This window comes from Ranitomeya variabilis, chromosome 2 (genome assembly GCF_051348905.1).
Source record: "Ranitomeya variabilis isolate aRanVar5 chromosome 2, aRanVar5.hap1, whole genome shotgun sequence".
NCBI classification, from domain to species: domain Eukaryota; kingdom Metazoa; phylum Chordata; class Amphibia; order Anura; family Dendrobatidae; genus Ranitomeya; species Ranitomeya variabilis.
The window spans coordinates 677,298,831-677,317,266 of record NC_135233.1 but is presented as its reverse complement, the minus strand read 5'-3'; the positions used below and the strand labels follow the sequence as shown (position 1 = coordinate 677,317,266).

General features: G+C 38.7%; 1 protein-coding gene across 4 annotated transcripts in view; it reads right to left on the bottom strand.

Annotated features, from left to right (window-relative positions):
- The window catches only part of AHI1 (Abelson helper integration site 1), a 289,456-nt gene that overhangs the window by 44,924 nt on the left and 226,096 nt on the right, over positions 1 to 18,436 (bottom strand). For all 4 annotated transcript variants that reach the window (XM_077289311.1, XM_077289310.1, XM_077289309.1 and 1 more), the window contains exon 20: positions 5,033 to 5,091. In XM_077289311.1, coding sequence (XP_077145426.1) covers positions 5,033 to 5,091 — 59 coding nt within the window. The remainder of the gene's footprint in view (positions 1 to 5,032; positions 5,092 to 18,436) is intronic.

The following is an 18,436-nucleotide window of genomic DNA, read 5'->3' as shown; positions in this document are numbered from 1 at the left end:
GCAACATACACTAAAAGTCTGGACACCTATTCATGCAGCAGAATGTGCACATTGTAGATTCAGAAAGAAGGTAGCGACACCACAAAAGAACACATATGGAAACAAGGAGTAAGGAAACAAGTGTGACACAAACCACAATATATGATAAACCTTAGATTCCTCAACTAACCCCCTTTTACTCTGAAGACAGCTGTACACTCCCTTGGTATTCTTTCAAGCAGTTTCATAGTGTAGTCAACTAACATGGCTTCCAATTAACAGATATGGCTCATCAAGAGTTCATCTGTGGGATCACTAGCCTTCAGAAAGTGTTTGTGACCATCAAGTGTGTTTTGCAAAGGCAGTGTTGGTACATAGTTTAATACAGTGCTCAGACATATTCCACAATGGTTCTAAGCCAGAATTTGGCAAGAACCGCTTAACAAAGCAAAGAGAAACAAGAGTTCATTATTTTAAGACATGATGTCAGTCAATGCTGAAAATTTCTAGAACCTTGAAGATATCCTCAAGTGCAGTCATGAAAACTGCGAAAGAAAATGGCTTTCATGAGAACCGACCCAGGAAAGGAAGACTAAGAAGTAATTCTGCTTCTGAGGTCCATATGACTGCAAACTTCCAAATTTCACACTGTCATGATTTCAACGAATGCTCGGTGAGTGGACGTTCAATTGACCAATGCATGCGATTTGAACACTTGCAGTCATGTGTCAACTAGTCTCACCTGAAATCTCTTAATAGAAGAGAATTGAGAGAAGCAAAAAGTCTGGCTGGCACGTGACCATAAGAATGCAAATCACATGCGCATTCGCCCACTCACACAGGAATTGTGACAGTATACGTATCGCACACTGTCACAATTCCAAAGTCTGCAGTCACAAAGAGTGACTGCAGACTCTGCTTCACGACAACCCCTTCAAACAAAGTCATATCTCAGGAAACACTGCAAAAAAAGCAAAAAAATATATAGTAGTTTTCTATTTAAAAGGGAGCCTATCAGGCCTGCCATGCCCTCCAACCCAGCAGCATTCACTTATATGTAAGTAAATTCCCTGCCTAACTATCCCTGCCTAACATTTTTCGGTATGAATTAGGTTTAAAAAAAACATTTATATTGTCCCAGTTTCCTATGCTAATTAGGTCGATGGGGCATTAGTTGCCCCAGACTAGTCAGCCCTATTTCCATGTCATCATGTCCCTGTGGGCGTGATAACATAATTTCCAGGAGCTGGCGTCAACGCCAGCTTCTGCAAATCTTGAACACGCCACACATTTCTGAAGCGTCACTACGCCTTTGTAGCCGGGTGTACGCTCCCTTTAAGAGGTGCAGTGCGCATGTCCCTAAGTTCAGAAGCGGCTACAAAGAAGCAGTGATGCTGCCGAAATGTGTGGCATGCGTGCGCGAGATTTCCAACTGCTGGTGATGACATTGGCTCCTGCAGATTATGTTATCACACCCACAGAGGTGTGATAACATGGAAAGAGGGCTGACTAGTCTGGGGAAACCTATGTCCCATCGACAAGTCAGAGCCCTCATTGGCATAGGAAACTGGGACAATATTAATGCTTTTTTAAACCTAATTTTTACAGAAAAAAGTTATACAGAGATGGTTAGTCAGGGACTTTTACTCATACATAAGTGAATACTGCTGGGTTGGAGGACATGGGGGACCTGACAGGTTCCCTTTAAAAGGAAATGAATGGCTACACATTTCCTGAACATCACTTCCAATTTCTAAGCAGGTGCTTTCACAAAACAAGTTTTACTTCTATAATTCCTTTCTGCCCACATAGGCACCAATAGCCAAAGTAACTATTAATGAAGTTTTGTTTGCTTTGTGAAATTAAGGCATTTTTTTGGCAGGGTGTGTCTCTGTCTCATTGGTACAGAAGCCCCTGAGGTCTGTTTATAGTGACTCACAGAGCGCTGTAACAACATAGAAACCTGTGGAAAAGAATTCAGTGTTTTCAGAGATGTGTGTGAAAAGTTTTATACAATCCTAGGAATCTACTCATTTATAAATAGACACAACTTTATAAGCGTACAGGTAGATCTGTGGGGCAAAGTCAGGATGAAATACTGTTCTGAATTGTATGTTATCAGTGTCTGACTATACAGGGGAAATGTTATAGTAATTTTACATGATATTACTTATATTGTTTGTTACTTGTTCTTTTTACTATTACTTATGTGGAATACTGCATACTGCATTCTAAAAAGCGATTTCATCTTATTTCTGTGACTAGCCTAAGAGTCTCTTATGGACAGTTTTATGTTGAGCTGTGACTGCTGCATGATGGTTTTCCATATTTTGGATGCTGTCAATCTGCGGTTTCAGATGCAAGTAACTCAGATGAACTTATCCTCTGCAGCAAAGGTAATCCTTAGACTTTTTTTCATAGGTCATGCATCATTAGAGCCAGTTTCATCATAGTAATTGATTATTTTCATTGATGCAAGGCTTTTGCGATTTTCCAGAAAGACCGAGTTTCACATCTCAAAGTAATGATAGACTGTCGTTTCACTTTACTTAGTTGAGTGGTTCTTGCCATACTCTGGTTAAGAAGTGGTGTGGAATATGACTCAGTACTGTATGGAACTATGTACCACCACTGCCTTTCCAAGACACATCTGATGATCAGAAACTTTTTAAAAAGCTCAGTGATTGCACAAATGATTATTTGAAGATGCATACCTGTTCACTGAAAGCCTTTTTGAGGTGATTTCCTGATGAAGAGAGAATGCCAAGGGAGTGTAAAGCTGTTAAGAAGGTAAAAGGGTATTCACTTTGAATGCTCAAAGCTTTAACATACATTCTGGTTTGTTTCACACGTGTTTCTTTACGCCTTGATTCCATAAGAGTTGCTTTGTGGTTTTGCCATATTCATTCTGAATCTACAATGTACACATTCTAGTAAGAACTAAGAAAATCATTGCATGAACAGGTGTATCCAAACCTTTCACCGGTGCTGTATGCAGTAGAGTTATCTGTATCTAAGCACCAGATTTTTCAGATTATAAGACACCACACAAGAGTCCACCACACAGGAAACCATGGAACTGCGTGGGGTTTTGGCCTTTCACAAAATGTCAACAGAACCCCCATGCTGCATCGGAGACACCTGCAGTAGCACCAGACACCCCCGCAGCAGCATCGGACACCCCCGCAGCGTTGAACACCCCGCAGGAACCTGACACCTGCAGCAGCACATCGGTACACCACCTCATCCCAGCCTGCGGCATCACCCCACTCCTGCCTCCTCCAGCAGCGACCCTGGGACCCCGCTTCACCGCAGCCACCACCCCCCGATAAGCAATAAGACGCATGGATTATAAAAAGCACCATTTTATTAAAACATTTTTTTTTTTTTTTTACTATTTTTCTCCTCAAAATTTGGTGTGCGTCTTATAATCCGAAGAATACGGTATATAACTATCTGCGGAAGAGTGTAAAATGCATTATAGCTAAACCTTTTACTAAAACCCTTTACAGTAAATTTAAGAACTAAAGTTGATGTAGTATTTCATACACAATCCTCAAAATTGAAATTTCAATATCAAGGAGAAAAATCATAGATATATGGAAATCACTGGATCAGTGATCATGTTAATGACCTGCAAATGAATAAACTAAATGGAAACAATTTTCAAAAACATCTTGATTTATATTCAGTATTGAGTATGAGCAGAACATGCAGAAACACACGCACTTATACGACTTATCATGCTATCAATGATATTATTTGTTGTTGAGAAATTGTCTGCCATGCTGAAAACATTGGGGCACAAAAATCATCACGATCCACTGCTTTGCAATTGCCAATCAATGACGTCCAGATGGGAGAGAAGTCCAGGGAGAATGCAGGCCACAGTACTATGTTTAGACCAAGCAGGTTTCTAACAGTAGAAAGAGCAACGTACATCCTGGCATTTTCACCTGGTTACTCCGGGATAATGGTGTGGGTTAGCATAATGTATGGTAGCTCATCGTTACATTGATTTTGTCGTGGAATCACGGGTACGGCCATTTCTCTAAAATGTGCCAGGAGCAGTTTTTCAACACAACACCAGGCCACGTGTTGCTTTTGCAAATGTGAGCAGCTTGCGTAGCCTAACCATGCTACCATGTCTTGTAGTGTCACCCAACTTTTCTCCCATTGCGTACATCTGGGGGTCATTGGAAGGCAACTGCAAAGGAAGCTGCCAGTAGAGTATCTTAATTTGAGTGCCCAGGGGAATTTAGCATGGCAGAACATTCCTCAGACAACCAATAATTGCCTCACTGAGAGCAGCCAAGGTGAGTAAGTGTACATTTCTGCACATAGGGCTCATACTCGGTACATCAAGATGTTTTGAACAATTTGTTTCCATTTTTCACCATTAACATATCATTAACATGTCTATCCATAATTAAGTGACTTAATTCTTGGAAATTCAATGTTGAGGAGTATAGATTAGTGATGAGCGAGTGTACTCGTGCTCGGGTTTTCCTGAGCACGCTCGGGTGACCTCCGAGTATTTGTTAGTGTTCGGAGATAAAGTTTTCATCGCCGCAGCTGAATGATTTACAGCTACTAGCCAAAATGATGAGTACATGTGGGGGTTGCCTGGTTGCTAGGGAATCCTTACATGTAATCAAGCTGTCTAGTAGCTGTAAATCATGCTGCTGAGGCAATGAAAACTTAATCTCCGAAAACTAACAAATACTCGGAGGTCACCCGAGCGTTCTCGGGAAAACCCGAGCAACGAGTATACTTGCTCATCACTAGTATAGATACAACAGCAGGCCTTTAGATTCTAATTTGTGGGGTAGAGTCTATAGTAGTAAATACTAGAACAGCAAAAACATTTTTACATAGTTTGTATGAACTTGAATGAGGCATACACATTTTTGTGCATCAGTATTTATCTTCAATCTCTTCACCATTTAACCTCAGTGGAAGTAATTCTTTCTGGAAAGACACACTGACATAATGTGCAAACTCGGATGTTTGATGGTAAATACGGCTATACACAATAAATGAGCTGTCTTACCACTTGAAGTCTGATTGATGGTGTACGACTGAGTGACTGTCCTACTGGGCTGAAACCACCTGCAAGAAGACATAACAATAAGCATTTGTTTTCGGGCCTGTTACACTTAGTTGATGTCTGTATGTTGTGAAAACAATGCAAAGTTTGAACAAATTCAGAGGAACCCTCATGGATAAGAGTTGGAAAAAGCATCAATCAATACCTCAATGTATTTAACTACAATGGTTACAACAATATTGTTATGACACATTTTTTTTTTAGGTGGGTTGGGAGCAATGACATATTGTTAGGGTTCTGGATTATCATAAGATGCTATTAAAGTTTCTACTACTCTCATTGGCTTATTTCCACATAATGAAAAATAACACCTTTTATCTGTGTTATTTATGCCGACAGATATTTTGCGTTATACAATTTTTTTTTTCAGCGAGTACTGAATGTAATGTGGAAAAAGTGAGTGTTTGTCCTTTTCATAACTCCCTTAAATGTGTTAGTATTCGCACCAATGAATCATTTGTGTCTTTTGGATTGCCATAAATGTCTGATGGGAATACCAACCAAATTTAATAATAAACACCTATGCAATGTAGAAATTTCACTCTATGTCTGAAAAATATTATGTCAGTGTCAAAATCAGAATGACTAACACACGTTAACAATATTAAGCCATATTTAATTTCATAACTGATGGGATTCTGACAGCTTGCTTTTCTTTATCTGAAAAGATGTGGCTTAGCAGTGACAGTACTCCAACATCCCATCATAAAGTCCAAGTGCGAAATACCAGATCTGTTGTACTAGTTCTCTGCTGGGTAAAAGCTCACAGAGACAAAAAGAGGACTTAAAAATCCTCCAAAAATTGAAAAAAGTCACAGAGAAAAAAGCAGAGATGATTACCTGCTGAAGCCTCCAAACAAATGCACTATCAGTGTGGAGCGAACCCGATTAATGATGGCAAAAACACAGGTGCAAAAAATACCGATGAAACAACCACTTTCAATCCAGTGTTGGCTGTTTGGCATTAGTGCATAAAAAGATAAGAGATGATAGTCTGTATGTGGCATTGTTCACACAGGCAATGCAGAGCATCTGGTTTACAACCTATTACTAAATAACACATACAGGCGGGCCGCCCAGTGCTACAGAATGCATGCTGTGTGAATAGAGGCCTACAGTTTACAGAGCCATCTTGGTCCGACTGCACCCTGCTAGATAAAGTGCAAAAAAAACCATATCTATGTATGCAAGGTATTAGTGAATATTGGGGCCTCAATATATTGAGGCCCCAATATTAATAATATTGAGGCCCCAATAAACACAGACAAAACCAGAAAATTACATTATACTAATCCTGCTCTACACTTTGCATAAACAGACAGGAGACTAAAAATGTACAGAATTTATCACAGTGGCTCATGCTGGATGGTAAATTTGGTTAATTTTTAAATAGCTTTGTCTAAAGACTCCCCCACACACATTAGATCACTGTTGGCCAAGAGCTCTTTCTGATTTCACCATACACAGTAACACTCAGCAGAGTGCATCTGTGTTCCCTATGAGCGAGCCACTGCGAGTCTCCTTTAGCAGCAGATTATCTCCGAGAGAGCAAATGAATTTACTACTCAAATTCAGCAAGCCAGTTCTGTTTTTCTACCCCCAACACAATCTGTGAAGGAAGAGTAGGCCAACACTGTCAATATCAGCTTATTCAGCAGTCCATAGTCTTATGTTTTGTTTGCAAACTCACTTCTTGATTTTTCTTACTTTGTGCCCACATTTTGGCACAACTTTGTTCTTTCTTGGTCTTATGCAACAGCCATGTTCAATTGAGGCACTAAGGCTCCAATTCATTAAGGAACTTGGTCCACAGGGGAAGAAAAGTCCCGACACCAGCGGCTGAGCACTGGCACACGTCAACCCAATGTAACTGCGCAGTGATGATCTGCACGACAAGGAAACTCGGGTGCTTAGCTGGTGAAAAAGAAAGCGTGATGTCCGATTAAAGAACAGGCAGCACTCACCATTCCAGGTGTGGGAACCTGTACCTGGAATGGCAAATGCGGCCTTTTCTTTAAAGGGAACCTGTCACCCCCAAAATCGATGGTGAGGTAAGCTCACCGTCATCAGGGGCTTATCTACAGCATTCTGCAATACTGTAGATAAGCCTCCGATGTTACCTGAAGGAGGAGAAAAAGACATTAGATTCTAATCACCCAGGGGTGATGCATGATAATGCATCCTGCCATAGAGCAAAAACTGTGAAAACATTCCTTGAAAAAAAAGACACATAAGGTCAATGTCATGACCTGCAAATAGTCCGGATCTCAAACCAATTGAAAATCTTTGGTGGAAGTTGAAGAAAATGGTCCATGACAAGGCTCCAACCTGCAAAGCTGATCTGGCAACTGCAATCAGAGAAAGTTGGAGCCAGATTGATGAAGAGTACTGTTTGACACTCATTAAGTCCATGCCTCAGAGACTGCAAGCTGTTATAAAAGCCAGATGTGGTGCAACAAAATACTAGTAATGTTTTGGAGTGTTTTTTGTTTGTTTTTCAGGATTCCATAATTTTTTTGAGCATTTCACAATGACTCAGGAAAAAAACATTTTGTGTGTCACTGTATAAGTGACTCAGATGAAAACAAATGCTGTGATGCCAAAATCAGGGCATACTCAGGCAGTGATAAAAATGCTCCTTCAAGAGCTTTCAATCTAAAGAAGACATTTACAATGCTGCCACAAAGAAGTTTACAAAGCTGTGATTGAAAAAGACCACAGCAGCACCAAGGAACCAGAGACCAGAACTTCCCGCCAGGCAAAGGAGGAGGAAAGAGCATCTCAAGTATCAGTTACAAGATATTTTGTAAGTGACAAAGTTACTGTAACAATCACAACAGATGTGTTTTTAAAAGACAGCTCATCGAGCTTGTTGTGAAAGACAGTGTACCTTTATCATTATTTGCACAACCAGCTTTTACAGCTCTTAATGGACAAATGGCCCACAAACGTGGTGTGTCTCTGGAAAGAGAAAGTATTAGAAAATGAGTGATTGAAGAAGTCCTTAACCAAAAGGAAAATCTTAAAAAGACTTGAGACACTTTGTGTTTCTTAAAATGGATGCCTGCACACATCACAGAGTGAACTATTTTGCTATCAACGTTCAATAGGTTTGTGTCAACAAAAAAACTGTTACTAAAACACTGTCAGTAAAAGATATTAAAAGCTCATCACAGCAGCCAGTTTCTCCAGACCTTAGTGGAAAAACGTCTGCAAGATTATGAACTCAAAAAAGTTGGTTCTTGCTATTGTAACTGATAATGCTTCAAACATGATAAGTACAATTAAACTGATGAATGAGAATAATGAAAGTTAACAGCAGCTAGAAGAACATTTCACATTCAGTATGTTGGAGATGGAAGGACACAGTCCTGCTCCCATAACAGAGGAACAAATATTACTACAGAAGAACAGCAAAATGATTATTTACAATTAGATGATCTTGTTGAAGCTGCTTCACACCTCTTTCCTATTCATCACATGCTCTGTGTTGTGTACACGCTGCAGCTGGCAATAAGAGATAGTGTGAAAGTGAGGAAATTGGCTATTGCTGCCAGAACCCCTAAAATTGATTCCATCTTGAAGAGACGAGCTGGAAAAGGGGCAATTGTGGATCAAGCCACTTGCTGGGGCAGCACCTATTTAATGATTAAGCGATTGCTTGAGCTGAAACCCTTCCTTGTAGATACGGCCAACCCTCAGGTAACACTATATGACGGTCAATGGACACAGGTGGCTGATTTTAAGGCATTGCTTCATAACCCATTTACAGTGACTAAAAAGTTACAAGATGAGGATTTATCTCCTGGCATTTTTATAATGGAGTGGAAGAACTTGTTGTTTTGCCTGTCCCAAAGAGGAGGTTTAATCGCAGACAGCATTGCTGCTTCAATGAAATGGAGAGAGACACTGCTATTAGAAAATAAAATTCTTCTGGCAGCTATTTATGTGGACCCCAGTCATCGTATATTGCTGGATGATCAACAGCTTACAAAAGGAAAATAATCTCTTATTGAGGTAGAAGTTAGGATGAGTGGGATACAGGACGGCTAAGTAGAAGAGTTCAATCGTTCATCAAAACTGACTGTGCATGAGGCAATTCCTTTATACCCTGAAATTGTTAGAGATGTTGCCCATGTGGTTACTGCTTTGCCACCAACCCAAGTTAGTGTAGAAAGGTTGTTCTCTAGCCTTAAAATAATTAGGTCAGATTTGAGGTAATCTATGAAGTAGGATCTGATGAAGTCGATACTATTTCTCAGAACAAATTCATAGACTGTACAAATGTTATTCAGTACATTTTTGTTGAAAACGGGTTTTTTTCCACTTACTGCCTAGTGTATAATTTGCAAAAATGCATTTATTTCAATAAATATATTTTATGTTCTATCTAAATGGCTTGATTATTGTATCATAGTAATGATTAAAAGCCTGATGTTACCATTTTACTACAGTAAATTTATCACTTAAACATGAGCCATATATGAGGGAGTCGGTGTCATGTCATGGAAATTGAGTCGTCGGAGGTTTGGCTTACCGACTCCACAGCCCTGAATATAAGCCATCACTTGGGAAATCAATTTGTTAACCAGCATAAGAAAAAATAACATCTCAAGGTTAGCTACATAGATTTTAAAATGGTGAAAGAAAACAAAACGATGCCTTCCCTCTCAAAGTCTCCAGCACATCATTATGCTCATTAATAGAAAATTATAGATGGACAGACCTGTCTCTGCAGTATTTAGGGGTTCAACTGACTTCCAGTTATATATCATATCAACATAACTAATCTCAGCTAAGTAATGCAAACGGTAACTTAATAGACGGTACACTCTGCCACTAACCATTTGGGAGAATCTCCAGTCAAAATGATTATACTTCCTAAGTATCTACCTATTTGAAACTTTACCCCTTCATATTCCCTATAGAGAATTAAGAAGCTTGCAGTCATCTATTCTCCAATTCATCTGGACATATAAAAGGCATAGCTACAAGAATCAAATTCTATTAATGAGTAAAATGAGGGGTAGGCTAGGTATAACAACGTCTTTAAATACTAATGGACAACTCAATTACGCCACATTCCAGCTTGGTCCACTCTAAGAGCATTTGCTAGAAGGGAAGAAAATTGAAAATCTGTGGACAACCCCCTTAATATTCCACCATTTGAAATCGGACTTAAAACCTGACTACTTTTATGTCAAATGACCTATGCTGCTAGATGTCTGACGGCGTGTAAGTGGAGATTCACTTTAACTCCATCAAATACCGAGTTACACATGTGTATATAGGATGTGTGAAGCATGGAATATCTCACAGCCCTATTAAATAACGCAATTGAGCTCTTTGAGGTGGTCTGGGCCCCCTAGGATACATATTGGGTACAAAGAAACTGTTAATGAACATGATTACGAAAAGTAGATTATGTAGTAGGTGTCAAACTAGAATTGCTCTTCAACTCTTCACACCACTTTCTTCCTTCTGTGTCACTGTCCTGTCCGGTTATTGTAAGATGTGAACTCTTCAGTGTTCAGTCTGCTCATCATTACTGATTATTAGAGTCAAACTATGCAATGTTGTTTGCTAATAATTTGAATTATATGATGTCATTCTGTAATTTTATTTTTGGAAACATTTTATAAAAATTCAGTTATATAGAAAAAGAAACAAAAATGGAAACATTTCTTATTTCTTTCAAACATTTATTCAATGAAAATAATGTCACTACTAAATGGGGAGAGAGAATGGGGAGAGCGAAGGGAGAGAGAGAACTAAGCAAAGGAAAAGTGGTACAAATCAGAAGTGGTGAAAGTATCTAGAGCAGTTGTGTAGGATCTGTGTTTCAACGCTGACCACAAAACTAGCTCCAAAAGCCCTCAGGTTTTAGCAAAAGTATTATAGCAAAGACCAAACAGTAATTAGCATTGTATACTGAGCATCACGCAATGGGTTGGCAGGGATGAACAATGAAGTACATAATATGATCTACTCCCATAATTAAATTTCAAGCAAATATATGAGAAAACAAATACACCAGCTTAAAAGACATTACGGTATACACTTTTTTTTTCTAAAATTTGCACTATAAGATCAAACTTAAAAGTTGGTTTAGATTAAGCAGATGAAATGTTACATACACTGCATATCCCACAGCATTCTCTGTATACAACGTGATCAAAAATTAGGAGAAATCTCTTCTCATTGGAGAGTTCAGCTAAACAATCTACACTCTAACAAATGGTTTTCTTCTTGATTATATGCAACTTACACTGCATTCACTCATCCATTTATCGCATTCAGAGTATGGAAATCAAGCTAGCAAAGTTATCAACGAAGAAAAATAGCCAGGAACATTAAAATAAATCCCCAAAATTTGTATAAATACATAAAAAAAAATAAAAATAATGGTATCAGCCCCTTAAAAGATAAGATAATTATAGAGGACAAAGAGAAGGCTGATATATTAAAAAGACACTTTACATCGGTGTTCATCAATGAACTGTCTGTTCCAGTGATCTTTCAACAAGGCGAAAATCAAAGTTCACCATCTAATAAAACTAGTTTAACATAAGAAGTAAGCCTGCATCTGAGCAAATTAAACATTGCCAAATCTCCAGGCTTAGATGGCATTCATCTACGGATATTGAGGTAATTGAGATCAGTAATTGACAGACCACTGTATCTCATATTCTTAGACTGTCTTGTAACAGGGTTGGTGCCACATGATCAGAAAATGGCTGATGTGGTACCGATATTTAAGAAAGGTAACAAGGTGGATCCAAGGCAACTACCGCCCGGTAAGTCTGACATCAGTAGTGTGCAAAGTTTTTGAGTAAAAGTTCATAAGAGATGAACTGCAGAAATATATTGCAGAGAATAATATAATAAATGACAACCAGCACGGATTCATGAAGAATAAGTTATGTCTAACATGTTCGGTTTCTATGAGGAGGCAAGTGCAAATCCGGATGTTTTGCAGCCGATGTGATTTTTCTGGACTTTGCAAAGGCATTTAATATTGTACCACAGAATAGTCTTATACTGCAACTTCAGAAGCTGGGACCGGGGGAAACTATATGGAGACGGGTAAGGAATTGGCTACATGACAGGAACCAAAGTTGTAGTAAATGTTACATTCTCTTAATGGGAGATAATCAGCAGTGGGGTACCGCAGGGATCTGTACTAGAACAGATTCTTTTTAACTTCTTTATTAATGACTTTGCAGATGGGATTAAGTGTAAAGTGTCAATCTTTTCTGATGACACCAAACTATGTAGCATACTAAAATATGACCTTGACATTACAATATTGCAAAATGATCTGAATAACATGACTGAATGGAAAAACACTTCGCAAATGAGGTTTCATGTAGGTAAGTGTAGAGTAATGCGTCTAGGATGGAGTAATCCTATTGCTGCATATACATTAAATGGGACTACAGAACAGGAGAAGGACTTGGGTATCCTGGTTACCAGTTGAGCAGCAACAGTACTCAATGTCAAGCAGCAGCCGCAAAAGCAAACAACATTTTAGGGTGCATAAAAGAGATAAATTGTGGTAATCTCAACGTATTGTTACCCCTTTATAAATCACAGGTGAGGCCACATCTAGAATAAGGGATCCAGTTTTGGGCTCCACATTTTAAAAAGGATATTCAGAATTTAGAGTCAGTTCAAAGGCAGACAACTAGATTATTACAAGTGAAGGAAGGCCTCCATATTATGAGAGGTTGGATAAGTTGGGCTTAGGAAAAAAAAGGTCTCAGAGGAGATCTCATTTACATGTATACATATATTATGTGGTTGGTACAACAGACTGGCATATGATTTATTTCTTCCAAAGACCATACTAAGGACCAGGGGGCACTCATTACTGGTGGAAGAAAGAAGATTCCGGCAGCTAAATGGGAAAAGGTTCTTTACAATTAGAGCAGTCAGACTGTAAAATGCCCTGCCGCCAGAGGTAGCAATGGCAGACACAATAAAAGCCTTTTAAAAAGGGCTGGACGATTTCCTCGGAGTACACATAACATTAGGGGGCTATAGTTAAATTAGTGAAAAAATGTACAATTGGTGGGGAAAAGTTGAACGTGATGAACCTAGGCCTTTTTTCAACCTATGTAATTATGTAACACACGGACTTTCCAAGGGTCTCCTGACCTGAACTTGGAAGCCTCCTATGAGACTATTGAGTTTAGGTCGGGAGACCCGCAGCTGATCTGTGAATCACTGACAGGGGTACAAGGATATGTGCTTGTGGCCTTAGCAGGCAAGATTAAACTAGGGACACCGATGACTAAGTACCATGAACTAAAAATTAAGGTTCTACTGCCTCAAAGTGGGAGCATCTTAAACTCACAAACTGCTGTGTGTGATTTAAAATTATCTAATGGGCAATTCTTCTAAAATTGTCAGGTGGGATATACAGTACAGTGAGGACGGAAAGTATTCAGACCCCTTTAGATTTTTCACTCTGTTTCATTGCATCCATTAGGTAAATTCAAAAAAGTTCATTTTTTTCACATTAATGTACACTCTGCACCCCATCTTGACTGAAAAAAACAAATGTAGAAATTTTTGCAAATTTAATAAAAGAAGAAAAACTGAAATATCACATGGTCATAAATATTCAGACCCTTTAATCAGACACTCATATTCAAGTCACATGTTTTCCATTTCCTTGTGATCCTCCTTGAGATGGTTCTACTCTTTCATTGGAGTCCAGCTGTGTTTAATTAAACTGATAGGCATTGATTTGGAAAGTTCATATAAGACCTCACAGCTCACAGTGCATGTCAGACCAAATGAGAATCAGGAGGTCAAAGGAAATGGCCAAGCAGCTCAATGACAGAATTGTGGCAAGGCACAGATCTGGCCAAGGTTACAACAGAATTTCGGCAGTACTCAAGGTTCCTGAGAGCACAGAGGCCTCCACAATCCTTAAATGGAATTAGTTTGGGACCACCATAAGTCTTCTTAGACCTGGCTATCCAGCCAAACTGAGCAATTGTGCGAGAAGAACATTGGTGAGAGAGGTAAATAAGAACCCCAAGACAACTGTGGCTGAGCTCCAGAGATGCAGTAGGGAGATGGGAGAAAATTCCACAAAGTCAACTATCATTGCAGCCCTCCACCAGTCGGGCCTTTATAGCGGAGTGGCCCGACAGAAGCCTCTCCTCAGTGCAAGACATATGAAACCCCGCATAGTTTGCTAAAAAACACATGAAGGACTCCCAGACTATGAGAAATAAGATTCTCTGGTTTGATGAGATAAAGATAGACCTTTTTGGTGATCATTCTAAGCAGTATGTGTGGAGATAACCAGGCACTGCTCATCACCTGCCCAATACAATTCCAACAGTAAAACATGGTGGTGGCAGCATCATGCTATGGGGGTGTTTTCAGCTGCAGGGACAGGACAACTGGTTGTCATTGAAGGAAACATGAATGCGGCCAAGTACAGAGATATCCTGGATGAAAACCTCTTCCAGAGTGCTCATACTGCGCGTGCGCGAGCGAAGACTGCATTGCGCTCACGCAAACTATGGAGGACAAGTACTCTAATTCTCGAACATATTGCGGACAACAGGGACTGATGGGGTGGAGAAATGAAGACGAAACGCCGCCCATCGGACCAGAAAAAAAGCATTTACATATCCCGCCAATTTGAGGTGACAGGTTCCCTTTAAACATGTAATGAAAGCTCCTATACTAGAACCTAACAATAATGAAGCTGATCTAGCCAATAATTCATTTAAAAAAATCATAAGTTTTCTCTTCTATACGATTTTATATACGATGATTGCTTTCAGGACTGACTTTATTTAAATTTTTAACTAACTCTTACATAAACTCTGACACACAGCCCAAATATTCCTGTAAGAGGTTCAGCAGTAGTCAGTGGCATATAGTATATATGTGGTAAGGGTGCGATGATAAAAATGACAGTTCAGTTAGGGAACATAAAAGGCAGTGTGTAGGTTTCTCTACCAGGAAACTCATCAAGAATCTTAGTCTAAATACATTTCTATACAAAATTAGTGAGTACAGGTTTTTTATAAAACTGTAATACAAGATAATACTTTGCAATGCTTCTTACAGCATGATCTACAGTAAAACACAAAAAAGTTTAATATTTTAACCAACAACCTAATAGTCATTATTTTAAATTGACAAGTAATAATACTTTTAATGACTTCTAAAAAAGATATAAATATACTGAAATCATTTTGATGTAAACACTTGAATAAACAAGTCAATTACTACTGGTAGATCATCATTTACTGACCTACATGAACAACAACGTTTAACTAATGCAATAAATTAGGAGTCTGTATGATACTGTCATTATTTAAAAAGAAAACAATTTTACATCTAAAATTTAGCTGATGGACAAACATAACGGAAAAAAATATATGACCATTTTTAATGCACCCGATTAAGCTCTTTGTGGATAAATAGATCATACCAAAAAGTGGTCATTGAGAAACTTCTATCTAGTGGAATCAGAAAAAAAACAAAAAACGAATGGCGAGTAAGTAACTTTTTATGCCGTATCATCTAAACTGATTCTTGGCGTACCCATTCTCCAATACAAAAGAACTTTCATCTACATTTTTTTAACATGGGATTACATGCAGCCAAGTTAACTATCAAATATTCATATATGGATTCTTCCAGCATCTACGTAGAGATATGATCAACTATAAGAGGGTTCTAAACAGCCTTTATTTTAACATGGCTGCACAATTGAAGATATATGTCAACTTTGAACTCCTGTTTCCAATTTAGAAGCAATTTGGACCCCCACTAGTGATGAGCGAACGTGCCCGGATAATTTGTTATCTGAGCATGCTTGTGTTCTAACCGAGTGTCTTCGTTGAGCTCACAAAATATGTTCGAGTCCCCATGTCTGCAAGTCTCGTAACAGGTGCTGCATGTGTTGCGGCTTTCTAACAGCTGCGAGACATACAGCCGCAGGGACTCTAACATTTTCCGACCACGCCGAAAACACTCTGTTAGCACACGTATGCAAATTGCCTCTTCAGAGAGAAAGAAGACTTGAACTCTATAGCGCCACCTGTTGCAAGTAGCGATCCTACAAGTCACAATCAACCCTTTAACGAGTCGTGCAATATGACTTAGGATAAAAGCCAAATCAGTAACTCAATTTGCAGACACGAGCATGCTCGGACAACACCTTATCCAAGCACCTTCGCTCATGACTAACCCCCACCCTTATAGTGCACCTTTAAATTTGAAAGTTCTGTAGCCTAACATATATGGGTGCAAAAAGCATTTTAAGGGATGCACATTGATGCTTTCCCATTTTTCAATCAGAAAACAAAAAGAGGCCACATAATGACCTACAATCGACTGTGGGTTCACATTTTGCAACCCATGTTACCTTGTGGTTCAGATTTTCCACAGTTAATTTCCAATTTGGGTGCGTGAGCCCTTTGAGTGAAAAATCGGTTACAAAAGGGTGCCTGAAGTTACAAACTCTACTGATCATTTTCAGTAAATTGTATGTAAAAATAATCAACACAATACACTAAGTTTTCAAAAAGTATCTGCAATGTAAAATCCCCCTCCTATTACAAGAACAATGGCCAGCTGTAGCAAGTCTAGAAGTTTCTAAATGTCTCATCTCCCTTAGCTTGTGAGAGGCTTGTGGAGTGAAATCAACCAAATAAACATCCCAGCATGTACAAGAAGACTGAAAGTTCACACTGGAAGACATTTTCCAGCAAACTGATGTTCAACATGGAAAATATTCATCATCTTATATCATTTGCATCTGAGGTGTAGCCACAACACACTATGTGTAAATCTTGCCCCAATTTACTTCTTGAATTGATGCTCTATAAAATTGCAGGACACTACTGCCGGGAAACTCTTTTGACATAAGTAATGTCTATAACCACACACACACACACACACACACACACAAAAAAAAAGAGTTAGGACCTCAAAATCCAACTGAATTTAAGAGGCACAAACATCAAGTGAGACACTAAATTGTTGAGAAAGCATCTCCACCACATTTCTTATACTGTGTGGCAAACAGGTCTCCATCTTATACTTATATGTACAAAATTAAATACAAGCAACTCTTTTCAGGTTCGAAGAAAGGAAATGGTCTTGCAAGTCTTGTAAGCCATCCAGGCATCTGAAACCGGCAAAACCAGTTCTGAAACTTGAAACATCTGGAAAAAGTCCAAGATTTTCTTGAATATTAAATATATAATTTAAGGAATCTAGAATTTCTTCACCTTCTATACATAAAAATCAAAAATATAAATATTTAACCACATAACACAACTGTTAAAAGTAACAAAGTTAAGAGGTTAAACGTAATAAAGTAATGTATAGTCCACTTATTAAATGCATGTATTGATTACAGAAGACTAATATTTAAGAACACTTAATCAGATGCTAAGAAAAAGAATGCAAAAAATTATTATCATCACATTAAATATGATCATGACAACTTTCTTTTTTAACCTGATAGCAACCAAGTGCTGTAAAATTATGGACAATTTGCATGGGCTTTAACATCACTATTATAAATTTACAGCATATGGTTAAAGCTAATGAAATCTAGCAGGAGCAGGTAAAGGCCCCAGCTGTCAGACACACCTGGGAACCATGGTGAGAAGATAGACGTGGTTTAATACCAATGCTGTCTTCCGTTTCGTGAGCTACATAGCATTTAATGAGTGTCAAGTAGTGTATAAAAGCAAAGGCAATGCTGTAGGACCTGGAGATCACATGATCACTGTGAGTCTGTTGGCATAGAAGAGTGCTGGGTGCTAGCAGACATAGATCAAGCTCTGTCAATGATGTGGGACTGTTTCCTCTGTAACTCGGGCTCTTAGCTCTGCACCCCAGGTATAGTGTAAAACTCATTTTAAACCCATAATAATCCGTTCAATTATCTGGCCCATTAATCAGTTGATCATTACATAGCAAATTTAAGAAGCGCTAGCTATACATTTCTTTAGAATCCTTCATTGGAAACTGTACTATTTAAAAGGGGTTGTCCGGTTAAAAGAAGTTTAGATGATTACTTGTTGATCAGTAGCAGTCCAACAATTTGTACTTTTATTGCCATAAGAATGAACACCAGTGTACAAGTGTGACCTGCACTTCAGTCATTCCCTATTGGCCTGCAGAGATAAGTGTTCAACTTTTTCTGGATATGTACACCTGTGAAGTGTTAAAACATCTTAATAATTCTAGTTATTACTCCAAGTTACCATCAGATCCCACAGTTATTTTCAATGACAAACTTGATCGCTTATTGGAATTGGCCTTCCTGGAGGGTACAATTAGTAAACAAGA